The following is a 19,175-nucleotide window of genomic DNA, read 5'->3' as shown; positions in this document are numbered from 1 at the left end:
CTCAGAAGCCATCAAGAAGTGCACGGGGAAGGACCAGCTAGTGAAGGCGGATGCATTCGGAGATGGCTTCTGCACCTGTGATGATGAATCCGGCACCTTCGAGGTAACGTAAAACGGCAGACTTTGATCAATTTTCATGACTTTGAAACTAAATAACTTTTTATTTCCGTATTTCTAATTAAGTACGTTGCTTCAACGTTAACTTGTTCTCTGTGGTAGCTGGTAACAGTCTTACGGGTTTAAGGCAATGTGCTTATTTTTCCATCAATCAATTTTTTATCAACCGCTAAAGTTTATTATGCATGATGACTGAGAACAATTTAATACAAATCTGAAATGGGTCAGAAATCGGAGGTTCCCTCAGGCCTAGGTCTTCTTTGGAAATACTGGGAGTGGTGAGAGTCTTTTATAAGAGAAGAAGGAGTGAATATGGGTCTTGAACTGTTGAACTCAAGAATGAGTTGTAAATACGACCCGTTCTCGTGCATAAAATATATACCGTGTACAATTGTTGGGAGCCCGTTTGGCGTATTTCATGACTATCAATGGCGCTACTTCTTCGGAGCATCTTCCACTGAAATACCGGTAGAACTGACGCATGTGCTCTAAATCTTAGAAACCGTTTGTTAAGATAAAATGTGATAAGGACTGTAATCTTAAAATCTTATTTGTTTTATGGAATAAGCTGCACTATTGGAAAAAGTGGCTTGTTTACGTGTCATTTTCTTTTTTCTTACGGCATGCAATGTAAAAAAATATCGTTCATGTTATCCCCTTTCCTTCAACCTCCGATTATTGTTCAGGGGCAATATCGGAAGGTCTGTAAAAAATCTTTATCGGTGTAATATATTCATATATTATTGTTACAGAATAGCGAAAACTGCTACAGATACTATCAGCAAGGATCCTGCAAGATTAACGAAGTCGTCACATACGACACAAATACCGGTTTCGCCGTTTGCTCCCCCGACCTCTGCACAAAACTCAACAACCCACCTGCTGCTGTTGCTCGTGGAAAACGCTCACACCCAGGGCAGTCTTCTAGCAGGTTCCAGAGAGTTGCCACAACCGAAAAACAAGCAGTAATCAAAAATTACTATGCCCCAATGAACGGAACTGGAGATTGCTTCAGACTTGGATCAGCAGAACCTTGCAAAAGCGTAGACAATGATGTCTTCTTCAAACTGGACGTGAATCTCCACTTTCCACGCTGCTCGAAGAGTTCTCTGCAGCTGCAATTGATCGGTGCCCCTGCCGGCTGTAAAGTTGACGAAAACAACAACTGCAGAGAGGAAATTGTATTGACTCCATCTAGTGAGGCAGATTATCTTGAGAGTCTTAGAAAACAGGCTCAAAAGAAAAGGATTCCGAATAAAGGGTTGAGAGCCCTTTTGTAACATCTCTTCCTCTCACTTACATAATACATATAATCTGCTGAAAATGATGGAGAGGTTAAAACAAACTATCAGTTCTTTTGTACCCTCTCTATATGTTACTCACAGACTGTGCGGAGATTGGTGGAGAGGTTACAACAGACTACCCTTTTCTGTTACTTACAGAATCTGCTGAGATTGGGGTGGGGAGGTTACAAAGGAGCTCATCGATATGTTTTTAGAAATTATTTTAAACTTTTGCTTTTAAAAGTTATTTGTGTTAGTTTAGTACAATTTTGCTTGCTTTTTTTGAAGGATGCCATTAGTTTATGTTTTTGAATTTATATGATTTCAAAAATGTTATAAAAAATCTTAAAATGATTGCTCACTAAGATACAAATAAATTAGCTGCTCGGATGTAAACAATGTTTACTGACATTTTTGACAAAAATCTTTTTTTTCATGTTAACAGTGTTTTTAATGTCTTCTTTCGATGGAAATCACTCTCGTAGTGGTATTACTGAGTTAAAGGACAATTAGGCGATGCCATACGTAGTAATGCAAAATCATGTGTTGTCATCATGGGTTTGAAAATTTGGTCGCCTAGAAATGTTTCAGATGCTTTAATTAAATACTGCGAGTAGAATACATCTTGGCCTTTGAAATAATCGAGTATTTTTTAGATGCGTCTTTTTATAAGCCCAGAAAAAAATAATGTAAAGGCCTATGAAAACTACTTTAAAGTTCAAAATCTCCTACTTACGAACCCATTTTCGGTTATGATTTTATTGTATAATGTGGCAAATTAAGTTATTTATAAAATGCTCGAAATTTTTTTAAATATTTATGCCTGAACATCCACAAAATAAAATAAAAGGCACTTCTTGGCATAAATACTTTCGGCTTTACAAATCCCATAACCATTACAAATACTTTCCGCTTCAAAAATAATCCTACAATAATTATAATATATTTTATAAATACTTTGAGATTCACAAATCCTACCATGATTATAATATCCCAAAAAATTTCACGTGTGTATAATTGTAATATAATAAGTAACATTGACAATTTCAATTTTAAGCCAATGAGCTGAACAAATTTAATTACCAAGTGGAAAAAATCAACCATGTCTAATGAATTTCAATAAAAAAGGTGTGAAATTGATTTATAAATCAATATAGTACGCTAATTATTATGTTCTTAATCTCTAAGTATAAATTTGTCCACGTTCGACCTCATCTGACCATATTCAACAATATGTATTTTTTTACGAAATTTGACCTCGTTGGACCATTGGACCACTCTGACGTTATTTATCAATAATGACCATGTTTTTCAATAAGTATTTGTTTAAATTTGACCACGTTGGCCATACTAGATCAAACGTGACCATATTTGGCTCCAATTATTATATTTTTGAAAATTTATTTAAATTGACCACATTAACCGTGTTGTGAAAACAGTGAAAATGTGGACACTGGTTCAAGGTAACATCCAGACCAGGGCCAGGGGTGTCCCTTTAGCACCTTGGCCTCTACGGGAGACCACCCCCGTCACCAACACCTGCAAGCAGAGGGACATAGACCCCTACGTCTCCTTCGATGCCAGGCTCCCATTCGAAACTGGAAAGAAATAACCAGTTTCCATGAGTACAGATACAATTTACATAACAGATTCCATAGCAGTCTTATAGAAAGCAGGTCCCATTAATGATATTCCACGAAAGCAGATTCCATTAAAATAGATTCCTTGAAAGCAGACCCTTCTAAATGAATTTGAATTGTATGAATGTGGACATATTTGGCATATCTGTGCTGAACCAAGTGATTCCTAATGCCGTCGATTGGCTGAATAAACTCAGCATCCTACTTTGAACACCAGAAAATCTCCTTAAGAGGACGCTACAACCCAAAAATGTGTATATTCTTGGTATACCTTATATTGTAGGTAATAGGCATTCAAATCGCTTGACAAACGGAGTATAGAAACATTCGATTTCAAGCACAAAACTGGTTTTTATTTATTTTGTAAATAATTTATAAGAAAGCAAAAAAGTTAATCAAGTGAAACTGTCACAGATTATCTTAGCTATAATATTGAAAATATATTTTTTTAGTAGTTTTCATTTATATTTTTTATTGAGTAATTTATTTTTATTTGTATTCTACTCAAGAGAAACGATAGGAAAACGTTCAATTTATCTAAAGCATATTTTTGGTATTCATAATGTACACCAATTCGTTATAAAGATTAATCAAAATATTGATTTGGCATTAAGCTTCGCCTTAAGTACACGAAGAACATTTAAAACAGATTCCATGAAAGATGACTCCAATAAGGACAAGAGAGAATTGCAAAAGAAGTAACTGATTATATTTTCCCAAAGATTAGGAAACAATAGGAATTTTTTTTTATTGTAGAGCGGAGACTGTTTATATATAGTTCCCTGTGAGCATTTAGACCACAGGCCCATTGTGCTATTTCCTATTTTAGGTTCATATATGACCGGACGTCCATATTTTGATCTTTTTTTTCTATCATGCTGAAATACGTTACTTTATTGACCTTAGAAATAATTTTTTTTAATTCTTTCCATTTTGCCTCAAATATTTGGAATCCATTAATAAAATTCTAAAAAAAGTCAAAATGAATAATTCATACTTCGCGCCGCTATCGTAACAATCAGATTAACTTTAAAAATTATTTTTTATAATATGAACGAGATAAAAGTGAAGTTACAGTTTTCTTACAAATTTCCCTAACAAGTGTTTTCGAAATATCGAGTGCTTTCAATTTTTCTATGTTTGAAGTAAAAATTTGGTTAGCTTTTTTGACAACATTTTTTACGTTAAATATAAAATTTTTATTATTTAGAAATAGTAATCTTTATTTTAAATGCATACACCAGAAAGATAATTTTATCTAGTTTCTAAAACAGTATTTTTTAACGGAAAAATTAAAAACAAGATTATATAGCGCATTTGAAATACACATGCAAACTGAACAAAAGTGATGAAAATACGGAAGGGTTAACAGTCACTCGGTCACCTTTATAGAGTTCACCAGGGTTGTCATTGGATATGAGGCTTTGGCTTCTGGTTCCACAATGTGTATTTCCAAGTCTCATCTCGCCTCTACAATCCCCCTTGGTTCCCTGAAGACCCCATGGCGGAAAAGTCCACTACCTGTCACTACCGGCCCCACGAGAGAAGAGGGCTTTATTTCTCCTCTCCACTCCCCAATGGTTCTCTAAAGGCCCCACAAGGGAAGAATTCACGGAGTTGGTCTCATCTATCCTCTCCACTCCTCCTTGGTTCCTCAAAGGCACCACGACAGTTAGAGTTTACTCTCCCTTGGTTCCCTGAATGCCCCACAAGAGAAGACTTCACGGAGTTGGTCTCATTTCACCTCTCCACTCCTCCTTGGTTCCCCGAAGGCCCTCTGACAAAAGAATTTATTCCGCCTTGGTTCTCTGAATGCCCCACAAGAGAAGACTTCACGGAGTTGGTCTCATTTCTCCTCTCCACTCCTTCTTGGTTCCCCGAAGGCCCTCTGACAAAAGAATTTACTCCCCCTTGGTTCCCTGAAGGCCCCACAAGATAAGACTTCACGGAGTTGGTCTCATCTCTCCTCTTCACTCCTCCTTGGTTCCCTGAAGGCCCCACGTCAAAAGGGTTTACTCCCCCTTGGTTCCCTGAAGGCCCCACAAGATAAGACTTCACGGTGTTGGTCTCATCACTCCTCTCCACTCCTCCGTGGTTCCCCGAAGGCACAACGTCAGAAGAGTTTACTCCCCCTTGGTTCCCTGAAGGCTCCACAAGGGAAGACTTCACGGAGTTAGTCTCATCACTCCTCTCCACTCCTCCGTGGTTCCCCGAAGGCCCCACGACAGAAGAGCTACCTCCCCTTGGTTCCCTGCAGGCCACACAAGGGAAGAGTTGACGAAGGTGGTCTCATCTCTTCTCTCCACTCCTCCTTGGTTCCCCGAAGGCCCCGTATATCGAATTTAATTCGACAATGCCTTTCTCAGGCGTCCCCTACTTCTTCTACCATTCAAACCACTTTCTAAACACTCGTAGTACAAATAAGAACAAACTTTGAAATTTTCTTCTCAATCGGATGAATCGTATAGGAACGCGTACGGGACAACAAAGATACATTAATTTTATATTTATAGATTAAAAAAATAAGTCATGCTGAATAGTAGTACTATCATGAATACAATCTGACATAAAAATAAATATATTGATGGCGCTGCTATAGTGTAAATTGTTTTAAATGGCAACACAGAGATGATTCAAAGGTAAAAGAGAGTAGCTAAAGCACTATAGTGCTAGTGTACATTTACTGGCTGACTGGCTTGTTCATTCTCAATGGGACCGCCCTCCGCAAGCGGTTTTGCAGTCTTGGGTACGCGATGATGCAAGTTCATAACCTTGTATACTTACATATTTGTTTTTAGATTTCCCTTTTTTGTCTTTTAGATTATCTTTTGTTACTCTTCTATTTTCAGATTACTTGTCTGTAATATTATATCTGCTTGCTAACCCCGTTTGCAAGGACATTGAAGGGTCGTAAAAAAAACATGTAGCTTCGTTAGATTAAAAAAAAAGAGTCTTGTCGTGTGTGGTAAAGAAGGAAACCACGTGTTTCCTTAAAACGCTCTTGGAAAAGTGGGGTGGGATCCAAATGCGATGCTAACTTAGCCACTGATCGGTCATAATGTGTAACTTCCATGATTTGTACCTAATGTAGGTAAATAATTTCCTTATCTTTAGTTATTATTTTTATTAATGTTTAAATAAAATAAACCAAATTTTTTAGTGGCAGGAATTTTATTTTGAAAAAAAAAAAGTTTTTTATTTTGTCTGGTCCTGAACTCATTTTCCAATGGGGATGAGAGAATCCCTGATGACTTGCCAGATAGGAGGTGTGTCGTGTATGCTGTCGGGTATGGCTGTTTTCACTTTGACATCCGAAGTAGAGATAGGAACGCATTGGTCCGTTTTCCAGCCGTAGAACAATCCTTTTTCGCAAATCTTATATACAGCTGCGATAGCTCTCCTGTCTCTCCCTGTCTTGATTCCTATAAACGTTAAAAGATAAACAAATTTATATTATAGAAACAAATAGTACATTGGTTAAACAATTTAGAGATATTAAATATTTCAAGGTATATGTTTCCTTCTAATGTCTCATTTGTGGTATGTGTAGTGTATCGGTGAGGGTGTGTGTGTCTGTGTGTGTGTTTATGTGTGAGTGTGTGTGTGTATATGCGTAATGAACAATTTATAATATTATTGACATGGTGCCACTTTTAAATTTGAGCAATAAATCCGAAAAAATGTCGATGTTAGAATTTAGACATTTCGTGGTATGTTTAGTGTATCGGTGTGTGTGTGTGTGTGTGAGGGTGTGTGTGTGTGTGTGTGTTTTATGTGTGTGTTAGGGTGAGGGTTGTGTGTGTGTGTATGCGTGTGTATGCTTATATGGGTGATCGGATAAATCATGAAAATGATAATTCATCACATCTTTAAAAAGTTATATAAAGTCATGGAAAGTAATGAAAGAAAAACTTTACTAACTGGGTTAGGTAGGTTAGGTTAGGTAAGGTTAGGTTAGGTTAGGTTAGGTTTAATTTTGTTCATCGTTTCTAATGACTTTATATCACATTTTAATAGTGTGTTGAGTTATTATGGAACCATGTATATGTATGCGTATTGAACAATTTATAATATTATTGACATGATGCGACTTTTAAATTTGAGCAATGAATCCGAAAAAATATCGATGTTAGAGTTTAGACATTTTTGGTATGTGTAGTGTATCGGTGTGTGTGTATGTGTGAGGGTGTGTGTATATGTGTATGCGTATTAGTTTAAGCAAATATTGTTGAAAGTGTGAAGAGAACGGTAAATTGGAAAATTAGAAGCTTCATGTGTTTTGTAGTTTATCATGTGAAATGGCGTGGTATGTCGTGTACGTTTATTTAAAAAATCATAATCTGCTCTTTCATAGATGGCGCTAATTTCATAATTTAAGCAATATGAACATGAATAAGTAAATTTGTCCGTATAAAAACTCAATTCTTTTAAGGCGATGCCATACGTAGTAATTCAAAACCACGTGTTTTTGGTTTGAAAATTTGGTCGCCTAGAAATGTTTCAGATGATTTAATTAAATACTGCCAGTAGAATACATCTTGGCCTATGAAAACTGCTTTAAAGTTCAAAATCTCCTACTGACGAACCCATTTTCGGTTATGATTTTATTGTATAATGTGGAAAATTAGTTATTTATAAAATGATCGAAAAAAAATAAAAATTATGCCTGAACATCAACAAAATAAAATAAAAGGCAATTTTTGGCCATGTTTTTTTCTTGCATAAATCAAAACAGGCTGATGGTGTTAAGCGGGAATTTAAACCTTATCGCCATCTACGTAAGGGTTGTTATTGATAGCGGCTCAATAAATATTACACGACGTAGTGCATCGCCTTAATACAGTTGGATTGAATCACCGATAAAATATTGTATTTGTATGCCTCCTTTGAAAGAATTGAGATTTCACCACTGTATATTTCATGTAAATGTGTAAAGTGTTGGTAAATGAAGGTTTTAACACCCGGTTAGCAAAAGATACCAGTAAATGCTGTAACTCATGGGTCCACACGGAAAATAGCGAAGATATTATTTCAACGAGTTATATTTTAGACGTCTAAAAGAAATTACATTTTTGCTTATTTATTTTTTATTTTTTTATTTATTTATTATTTTCTTTAATCAGTGCATTGTTTATTACAGTCATTGAAAATGTTTTAGACCACCATGCTAGTCGCTTGTCCGTGTTGTGATGAGTCAATATACAGGGTGTATCGGCAAGTACCCGACAAACTTTAACCAGCTATTCCTCAGAACATTTGGAGTAAAAAATGATATGGGTGCTTTGCTGTCCGGTAATTTTTTTTCCATTAAAAACAAAAAATAAATAAAAAATCCACACTCCGTCACTGTCAATTTGCATTGTTTCTCGTGTTCAATAGCTGTTATTAGCAAGTGTGTCAAAAAGTGTCCTCGCTCTTTCGTACACACTAAATAATAATAGTTATAAATGAGACAAATGGTGCCGTGCCATTTCGCTGTGATTGTAAAAGCGCGCCAACGTAGGTACGTACGTACATTATTCAACGAAACTCGAACAAAATATTGCCAGACGGGTTTACAAACTTTGACAAAGGATAAAACATTGGTGACATGTGGTGAAAATACGAATAATATTTTTTTTATTAAAAAAAATGTTACCGGACAGCAAAGTGCCCATAACATTTTTTACTCCAAATGTGCTAAGGAATATCTGGTTAAAGTTTGTCGGGTACGTGCCGATACACCCTGTATAGTAAAAAAAAAAAATATTAAATATGAAATAATAAAGAATTTTAAAAGAAATACTTAAAAAGCATAAAATATAAAAAAAATAAGGAGTGTAGAATTTAAAAGTACATCATTTAAAAAAAAATAAAATCAAAGTAAGTACTATTATAATCAATATCAATATATATTATAAAAGTAAATGAACAATGTGCGTTCCGCTAAAAGTCAGAAACGAGTCCCGGTACGATCATGGGAGTCAATGTGGTGTGGTAGCCCTCTATCCCCCATGCATGAAGAAGGTTCCCGTTTTTTATCTGAAGGGCGTGCTTTTGAAGATACAAGTGCTGGAAGTTTCGCCCTCTAGAAATTTCTAGAACAGTCCAGAACATCCCGGAACATTCTGAAATTGTGGAATGTTCAGGAATAGTCTGGAACGTTCGGATCCCAGATCACGATGAACTAAAAAGGGGATTACAGGCTGTTTCCTGATAAACTCTTAGTAAATTCGTAATCGTGACATTATTTTGGTATCCTTGAATAGTATAAAACAAAGACACTATCCACGTCTGTCTGTTTGTGCGTTTAGTTCTTCTAAACTATGCAACGGAGTTTGATAGGGTTTTCACTATCATTTAGAGAATTTCTTCCGGAAGGTTTATGAAAATACATAAATATAATATCTATGTAAATACATAGATATTATATTTATTTAAAGTAGAGAAAAGTCTAGCAACGCTGGGTACACGTCAGCTACTAATAGTATACATGAGAAAAAATGAACTGATGATATTTTATATGTCTATGTAAAGTACATTAAAATAATTTTAATTTATGGTTAAACGTAAGGTTTTGTTTTTTGGTGTTTAAACTTACGTGTTGACAGGGGTGTCAAAAATTAGTTTACCTGCGCCAGGTGCTGTTTTGTCCACGGCAGGGCCTGTACCAGCTGCTCCAGGTCTACATGCCAGAGAAATCAAGTTACTTTGGAATGACATTAAAACAAATACAAAACAAACTATAGTCATCCAAGAGAATCTTGAATTCATTTTGGATATATTTAGGAATAGTTTAAAAACATAGAATAAACCAGGTTTAAGGAATAACAAGCTTTTTTTGTAAATTGTGTTGTATTTAAAGAGAAAAAAATGCATATTAATTCAGAGTACTTATCTGTCACAATTATTTCAGATTGTTAAATTAATTCATTAGAAAATTATAGTTTTGTTGACAGTTAAATAGATTCTATTATACCTCGTTCACACAGGGCGATTTTAGTTGATTAAGTCGGAGTTGAATGACACTTATAAGCTAATCGACAAATGTGAACAGCCTTTCAACAGAGTTGATCCAGTTTTTAGTTGAGCGACGATAGTTGAAAGCCCGTCTACATTTGTTGTTCAATTATGAGTCATCGTTCGATCTTCCCGCCGAATCGAAACGTGTGAACATAATTATGTTTCAAGTCGCCTACGATTTTTAGTTCCCTGCGGTCGAAAGTAGAAGTTAGACGTCTCTACTGAGTGATTTATTTACGCGTACCTAGTTCCTACCATCATAGCATCTACTTCAATGAAAAAATGTATTAAGTGGTCGGATGATATGAAGTTTAGATTTATGGATCTATACCAAAGCCATTCCTGTCTTTGGGATCAAAAGCAAGAAGTTTACAAAAATTAGAATGCCCGTGACACTGCAATTAATAATATTATTTTTGAAATGTTACTGTAACTTAGTTGTTATTATTATTAAATAAAACGTTTCTGAATATTTCAAAAAATAACATTTTGTTATCTTCAAAACAATTTTTAGGGCATCAACTATTTCAACAAACACTTCTTTTATAAGCAATGATATCGTATTTTTTGGAACTCTGTGCATATAAGCCAGATTTGAAAAGAATCCCCCGTTGTCAGGTATCTTAGCGTAATTTGTTTTTGCTCGGACAGCCGCGCGCACAACTGTGTCCTGTTTTTGGATTTTTTAAAATTTTTATCCAACAGTACATCAAATTTTTCTTCCGAAATTCTCAAATGATTGCGATAGCCTTCTGTATCTTCTAACGCCATCTCTCAATATAGTGTTAGAAGCACTCAATTCGTTTCTCCTTATAATCCATTATCTGGCCCACATATAACGTTTTTTTGCGCTTTTTCATATTCTAAAGTTCCGTAAAAGGTCCGAAATCATAGGGATGCTAGAGAACTTCACTAGACGTCATCTTGATTAACAATATCGGTTTGAGTTAAATTGAAACGTATGAACAATATCTTGTTCAATTTTTTTCGATCAATAAAAGTCGTTCAAGTAAAATCGCTCTGTCTGAACGGAGTATAAGATGCAATGGTACACGCTTACAAAGATTTACTTATGTACCTAATTGACAAAAAAAATTACGCTTGTTTCAAAGTATTACAATTAATTCCGCTCGTTAAATTAATTAATTAGAAAAGCTTGGTTTCGTCCACGCATTATTTTAATATGTTTTTATACATGGTGTCCGGAACTCATCGTACAATCGGAAAACTGGTTTGAAACACATTTGGAGTCGATGTGATATGATGCCAGAGATAAAACATGCAATTAAAGCAGGGATGAAATCAATCGTGAAACCAGAACATCGTCGTATCCTGCGGGGGCTAGAGTTTCACCAAACTCACTCCTTCACCCTGTTACATAATGGAGTTTTCATAAGGTGTGCGGATCTTTATACCTACTTATTTTATATTTATGGTTTCGGTGTGTGGCACCTTCAGTATTTACGCATTAACCATGGTGCATTGGTTAGATTGCCAACCCTGGATTTTTTTGTGACACATCGGTTGCAACACCTGCGATCGAATCCAAAAATCTGAGGAGTTCAAATCAAAGCAGCGTGAGTGGTTTATTTATACAGCAATCATTCCTTGTGAGTTGTTTATTTATACATTTCTTGTTCAACAGCCCAGAGCGTAGGGCAGGAGGGTATAACTCCGATCGAAAATTTTTACCGTAATATTGTGATGTCATATGTTTGCCTAACTATATCCACCAATGAAAAACTTTGAAAATCTATGGAATAAACTTTCAGAGTATTTCATTGGTGGTTAGTATAATAAGTAGACTCCGAATGAGAATTTTACTGTCTATATATTGGCATATCTATGGTTTTTTAGGACGAATTTCTTTTTTAGAACTGCCCGAAGATATCGATCTAGTGAGTGGTTTATTTATGGCGTAGGGTTTTTAGGTAAAAAAAATTCCCTACCGAGAAAATACAAGGGCTCTAAGTCTATAATAGCCAGGTAAATTTTTCAACACCCATATGAGGTAAAAGTTGTGAGGCGCATATGACGCCGTTAGATTTATTTAAAGACCAGTAACTATAAATTCAGAAAATTTAAATGATTCACCACTTCATTGCAAATAAGAATATATAAAATAAATAAAAAAGAATGAGCCCAGAGCAGTGGGCATCCTTTTGGATGGTTACATTTAACAAACTGGAGTCTTCGTCCTTGGACGAGGGGAATCGGAAAGAATCTTCCGGTCCTGCCATTGAAGGTTGTATAATCAATGGATCCTGCACTATCACGAGCTTTTTTCTTGGGGACAAGATTGACAAAGCGATTCTAGAACTGACGAGAAGATAATTTGTTGCATTTCAAGTCGATAAGAGTCGCTACCACCAGCTGTCTTCAACCACGCTACAATTGATATCACATTCAATTCTTAAGCAAGCCCCCTTTTGCCAGACAGTTTAAATTAGGATGCAATTTTTACTGAATATAATTCTTAAATTTCTTTCTTTAATAAATAATAATAATCCTTATTCCAGAATGTGGGGAGGTAAGTGCAATCCCACAAATCCCATAGAGAATGTTAGATAAAAAAAACCTCATCCATTATGCCCCGTTTTGACAGAGCGATTTTAGTTAAACGATAAAAAATGTACAAGATATCGTTCAGACGTTTCAATTTAACTGGAACCGATTTTGCTAATCAAGATGGCGTCAAGTGAAGTTATCGCTGCGTGCGTCCCTATGATTTCGGACCGTTTACAGAACTAACTTTAGAATATGAAAAAGCCCAAAAAACTTCGTATGTGGGCTAAACAATGGATTATAAAGATATAATTATAAGGCGTTAGAAGATACCGAAGGCTATCGCAATCATTTGCGAATTTCGGAAGAACATCAAGAAAAAATCCAAAAACAGGACACAGTTATGCGCGCGGCTGTCCCGGCAAAAACTAAGTTAAAATTTACGCTAAGATACCTGGCAACGGGAGGATTCTTTTTCAAGTCTGGCTTATAATCACAGAGTTCCAAAATATACGATTTCATTGTTTATAAAAGAAGTGTTAGTTGCAATAGTTGATGCCCTAAAATTTGTAATGAAGATAACAAAAAAAATTTAAACATTCAGAGACGTGTTATTTAATAATAATAACAACTAAGTTAAAGTAACATTTCAAAAATAATATTATTAATTACAGTGTTACGGGCATTCTTATTTTCGTAAACTTCTTGCTTCTGATCCCAAAGATAAGGATGGCTTTGGTATAGATCCATAAATCTAAAGATCATAATCCGACCACTTAATATATTTTTTCATTGAAGTAGATGCCATGATGGTAGGAACTAGGTACGCGCAAATAAATCACTCAGTAGGGACGTCTAACTTCTACTTTCGACCGCAGGGAATTAAAAATAGCAAGCGACTTGAAACATACGAGTATGTTCATACGTTTCGATTCGGCGGGAAAATCGAACGATGACTCATACTTGAACAACAAAAGTAGACGGGCTTTCAACTAAAAACTTGATCAATTCTGTTGAAAGGCTGTTCACGCTTGTCGATTAACTTTCAAGTGTCATTCAACTCCGACTTTATCAACTAAAATCGCTCTGTGTGAATCGGGTATTACAGAGCAATAGTTTTTTTTTCAATTCAATTGCCACTTTGTGTTATCGCGCGAAGTTATAATATTACTACTGTCTCTTTCAGGAAAAGAAACAATCAATCATTACAATATGATACACATAATCGTAACCAAACTACACTCACCATTACCTGTTAGAATATGACGGTGAAATAAAATCTCAGAGGTGCGCGTGCATGAAGATTTGGAAAGATGATTCTGATCTAAGCGCATTGAGCAAGATTAAGAAAATGACCCTTAGATAGTTCGAGCATGTGTAGTTGATGAATGAAGAATGGATTATAAGCAGAATATATTACGCGAATACGAATGGTACAATAAGTTTGTGAAATAGTCAATCAAATAATTACATTAGCCGGGTCATTTCAGGAGTCAGACTAACAGAACGCTGATAGTTTGTATGAATGTGGATAAAGCAAGGAGTGTGTGCAAGGAATGGGTTGATTGGCGGTCCATTCTTTCTGCTCTAATTTATTATGAGTTCTTAGTCTCAGATATTACAAACAGATACAGAAAAAACATACCTGGCAGGTCACTTCAGATAAACACACGTTGATCTACGACTTTCCACAAAGAGTAAAAAAACATTACAGTAAAAACACTGGACATTATTATTATTTTTTTTAAAGAAAGACAAACAGTCTTGGGTTACGAATAACCAGACAATATTTTAAATCTCCTACTACCACCACAGTAGTCGGAAAATGTTGGTTGTGTTGTGATGGAGGACTTAGCCAGTAACTGAGTAATTGAACATACTACGCCTGGGTGGGATCCAAAGTCATTGATTTCATATTTGCTATTTTTCATTAATAGCAATGTAGGGTTAAATTAGCAAACATCAATCAATAGTGATAAAACATTATTTAGAACACCTGTGGCTGGCAAAAGTTGAGTTGATATTTATTTTAAGACTGGAGAATTTAGGACTATGATAATATTTTTTTATGATATGATCTGAAAAGTTTTTAAATTCATAGTTGTTTATATTTTTACATTTATTTATTTACAATGTCGCAGATTTTGAAGATGAAAGGTTTCTGACTTTATGGATATGCTTAGCTCTGAATTCTGTCGAGTCTGTGATCATTCTTAAATCATATGGCAGTCCATTCCAGGCTTTAGGTCCTGAAACTCCGAAAATACACTCACCAAACTTAAGGCGAAGCTTAATGCCAAATCACTATTTGGGGATCTGGTGAGAGGCACGAAATGAAAGTCGTGTCGTGAAGGTCACAGTGTTTTATTTGTGAGTCAGAGTAGACGTGATGAGAGTTGACGCAGGACAGATGTAGTATTCTCCGGATGCTGGCTGTGATGGCTGGTCAACGCGGGTCAGTGAGTCGACGCCGGCCCCTGTTGACCGGGACTCGATGACGGTCAGGCACTGGCGAAGAACGTAGGTCTTCAGGTACTCCAGTGCTGACGGGAAGGCCGAAGGTGCGGTGGAACTTGTAGGCGGTTGAGCGGGAGCTGCGTAGACCAGTGGGAATGCTGCGTGTCCTCGTGGTGCTCATGGTGGCGTGGATGAAGCGCTGGTCAGAGGCGCTGGAACCAGAGCGCTTTAATCCGTGTAGCGCTGGCCAGGGACGGTGGCCAAGGCACTAAGATGATGTCCCGATAGAATCCATGATGTGTACGGGCAAAGTCGGGAGTATTGTCCTTCGCGGGGGCGCGGGACGCACCGGTTGTCACTCGCGAGATTTGTAAATTGACGGCTGATAGATGACTGACTGACTGCTCGCTGCGTCGGGCTTATTTATACTGTACGGCCGGCGGCGACAGTAGGTAGGTGGAATTGCAACTAAATCGGAGACACTCGCTCAGTCTGGGCCTTTCGGGAACTTTCGGTCGCGCTGCGTTAACGCATAGGCGATAGGCTCGAACCTTCTGGCGAGTTGTTGTAATGTGCCAGACCGACTTGCAATCGTATTGTCACAGGTAGGCAAGTAGATGCTTGTAGCAGGTAGGTTGCTTTGTTTACAATTTAACTGTCAGTAGTAACTCGCAAGTAGATAACTAAGTAGGTCGAGCTGTTTATTATTAATGACGCTACAACTATTTTGATTAATCTTTATAACGAATTGGTGAACATTATGAATACCAAAAAATATGCTTTAGATAAATTGAAGGTTTTCCTATCGTTTTGCTTGAGTAGGATACAAATGAAAATATAAATTACTCAATAAAAAATATAAATGCAAACTACTAAAAATATTTTTTTCAATAGAAATGTATGAATGCATAAAGGAAACAACTTTAAAAAATAATGTATTATAGCAAAGATTATCTGTAACAATTTAACTTAATTAACTTTTTTGCTTTCTTATAAAATTATTTATAAAATAAATAAAAAACACTTTTGTGCTTGAAATCGAACGTTTCTAGCGATTTTACTGCCTATTACCAACAATATAAGGTATACCAAGAATACATAAATTTTTGCCTCGTAGCTTCTTCTTAATATCTGGTGTGTGCTTTGACTTCTTTACCTTCCGATAGTTGATGATGCTTTTGACCTGAGATGTGCTTTATTTCAAATAAATCCATTTCAAATGGAAATGCAAAATGGGTATTTTCCATTTTGCATTTTAAATGCTTTCCTAAAAACCATTTTGCAATTTGCATTTTAAATGCTTTTCTCAATGCATTTTCCATTTTAAATGCTTTTTGCAACATTCTTCCTACTTTCTCCACTCATCTTTTTTTCATAAGCCCCAAATATCAGTCGGTCCTCAACCTCGCTATGAGAGATAATTTACATTTGTCAAGTTGCTCCCCGGTAGGAGCCCTGGCAATTGAGTGATACCACTACAAAAAATACTGATTCAAATACTGAACATGGCCATGACGCTGTAATATTAAATGTTAGATAGCAGTTTCTATGTTCTTACGTTGGCAACATTAGTCCCGCGCAATTTTTTTGTGATTTCATAATCTGTAGTCGTGGTGTTTTTGGATTTACCATCATGTAATATGTTATACATTGATGTCCATTGTTAAATGACAAAATTGTTTAAAAATTCTATAATTATTTTAATTGTTTAACCTGAGAAACCATTTTGCATTTTCAATGCATTTTGAAAATAGGTATTTTGCATTTTGCATTTGAAATGCTTTTCTAAAAACCATTTTGCATTTTCAAATGGAAAAGTTTTGACCCATTTCCATTTTGCATTTCAAATGGTTTTGTGTACCCATTTTGCACATCTCTGCTTTTAACCTGGGTTAACTGTCGATAATTAGCATATTCCAGAATAAAATAGTAAAATACGCTACGGGAGCCGTAGGGTATTATTTATAAAAGGTACATTTTTTTCTCAATTTATTGTTCATGATCAATTAAATGGTATTGTTTTGTCAAAATATTAGGAAATAAAACATTAAACATTATTCATATCAGAAAAAAATACTCTAACCCCCGCTCGTCGATAGCTGTTACGCCTTGTTTTAACCCCGTACTTTTGCATTTTTACATATTTTTCAAGGTTGATGTACCGAATGTTTTGAACCTGGGGAGCTTTCATGAAATCTGGGGAGTTTTGGCGAAAAAGCTAGGGGATTTATTTTTTCGGCATACCATCACTGGTGATTTGTTTTGATTTATGATTTGTTTATGCCGCCATCTCATCGCCATCTGCAACCGGTGTCATTTTGGTATGTTTATTTGTCAATATTTTGAATTTGATTGCTACCGAAATGAGGTAATTAAATGCTATATGATGTTAAGTAAAAGCATATAATTATCATTTATCTGTTTTTCACCCAAGACTGAAACGGAATTAACAATGTTATGTCTGTGTGCAATTGAACGATTGTATTTTTAGGTTACGTTTTTGAAATTCATAATATTAAACTAAAACCCAGTAAAAAGCGAGACAATTATTGTATTATTATCTTTCGTCTACATTATTATGCGTTTGAAACCTAATAAAAGTGTGTAATTAAGTAACGTGTCATGTCATGTTTCATAAGTACACAACTGATATTGTGTGTATCACATGTGTTGAATTATGTTGCGGTTAAATACAATATACCTTTGGCAGAGAGGATATGTAGAGCCAAAATACCTGATATGTATATACACAAATTTGTTTGTTAGTTTACATAATATGTGTTAAAACATAATAATTTTTCATAAGATATAATTTGATATGTTTATTTATTTTACAGAGATCTTTTTTGGCGTCTGTAGCTGTAGATATGTTAGAGGTAGAGATTGCGGTAGAGGAGCAGCAGGTGCAGTGTGTTCCGAGTGTGTGTGGCAGTGGTAGAGAGTTGGGTGAATACCCAAACCCCGTGGCAAGCCCCTTACCTTCGACGACTCCTCTCACGGTGGACAGACCTCCCCCTCCCCAAGCATCAACACAGAGAACAAGAAAAAGACCTCGATTCATAGCAGGTAATTCTTTATACAAATCGAGTAGCTTCACGTCCACCGAATGCAAGTTCGCAGGAAAACCAAGCATGATCATGAACCTGAAGTAAATAAAAATATAAATAGTTTTATTAATTTATTTAAATTCTATTTTTTGATGTTCGAAAGATCAAGTATTACAATTATTAGAGACATCAATTATATAGAGTAATAATTCTTTCAGACCAAAACAAGAGCAGGGTTGCCTTCCAGAAGTTGATGTATCAGAAGAACAGAGCCGTGTTGGTGAGGAGAACTTTCTTTACCACTGTTTATTATTTGTGGCGTTCTTATTACTATGTAGTAACTTGATTACATTTGAAGATTGAATTATTCTTTTTCTTTTTACAGAAACTCGCAGAAGCACAAATGGCTTCAGCGAAGGCTATTGAAAATCTTAGCCAATCTTTCATGGCGGAGAACAGACGAGAATGGGAAGAGATAATGAGAGAAAGAGAAAGAGACAGGGAAGAGAGAATGAGAGAAAGAGATAGAGACAGGGAAGAGAGAATGAGAGAAAGAGAAAGAGACAGGGAAGAGAGAACACAGCTGTTCGCACAGCTTATGTTATTATTAAGTTGGAAAGAAAGAGAGGAGGGGTGAGGGACGGAAGAGAGGATGAGAAAAAGGGAGTAAGAAAAAGCATTTTTTAGTTAAGTTACTTTTTGTAAAGGAGGGTTTTCAATCTTACTCTTAACTCTTTATTTTTTTAATTGATAACTTATTACATATTATCTTCCTTTTTGTGTGTGTTTTTTTAAATGAGCTATTTTGGCTTTCACCTATTAAAAACAAATTCTTACGTTTTATAAATTTTAAAATGGGTATTCCAGCAATTATGTTGAACTACAACACTCTGTAAATTATATGAATATGCTCAAATTGTCAGACAGTATAATTTTCAATGACTTGGTATTTCTATATAAAATTCTAAATGATTTAGTTGATAGTCCGGTATTGCTAGAATTGATAAGCTTTCGGATTCCACAACATAATACTAGAAGTCAGGATTTATTTTGATAAATTCTGGTCTAACTACCATTTTATTTTTATTTTATTTTATTTTTATTTTATTTTATTTGGGAAACAA

General features: G+C 35.6%; 1 protein-coding gene across 1 annotated transcript; it reads left to right on the top strand.

The window, feature by feature from the left end:
* The first annotated feature begins 17,280 nt into the window (after nt 1–17,280).
* On the top strand, nt 17,281–18,829 carry LOC149410767 (uncharacterized). The gene is made up of 4 exons (XM_089647802.1): nt 17,281–17,325; nt 17,842–18,070; nt 18,270–18,331; nt 18,437–18,829. The coding sequence occupies exons 2-4, from the start codon at nt 17,872–17,874 to the stop codon at nt 18,686–18,688; spliced, it is 513 nt and encodes a 170-aa protein (XP_089503928.1). The 5' UTR covers nt 17,281–17,325; nt 17,842–17,871; the 3' UTR covers nt 18,689–18,829.
* The last annotated feature ends 346 nt before the right edge of the window (nt 18,830–19,175 follow it).

This window comes from Hesperophylax consimilis, chromosome 27 (genome assembly GCF_061612785.1).
Source record: "Hesperophylax consimilis isolate HC1 chromosome 27, BYU_Hcon_1.0, whole genome shotgun sequence".
NCBI lineage: Eukaryota > Metazoa > Arthropoda > Insecta > Trichoptera > Limnephilidae > Hesperophylax > Hesperophylax consimilis.
Note: the sequence above shows the minus strand (reverse complement) of the source record. Positions and strands in the feature narration are given on the sequence as shown.

Excerpts from the sequence above, each read along its gene's own strand:
- LOC149410767 (XM_089647802.1), top strand. The coding sequence starts at position 17,872 with ATGTTAGAGGTAGAGATTGCGGTAGAGGAGCAGCAGGTGCAGTGTGTT. Across the intron at positions 18,071-18,269 it reads AAGACCTCGATTCATAGCAG|ACCAAAACAAGAGCAGGGTT; the intron begins GTAATTCTTTAT and ends TAATTCTTTCAG. Across the intron at positions 18,332-18,436 it reads AGAAGAACAGAGCCGTGTTG|AAACTCGCAGAAGCACAAAT; the intron begins GTGAGGAGAACT and ends TTCTTTTTACAG.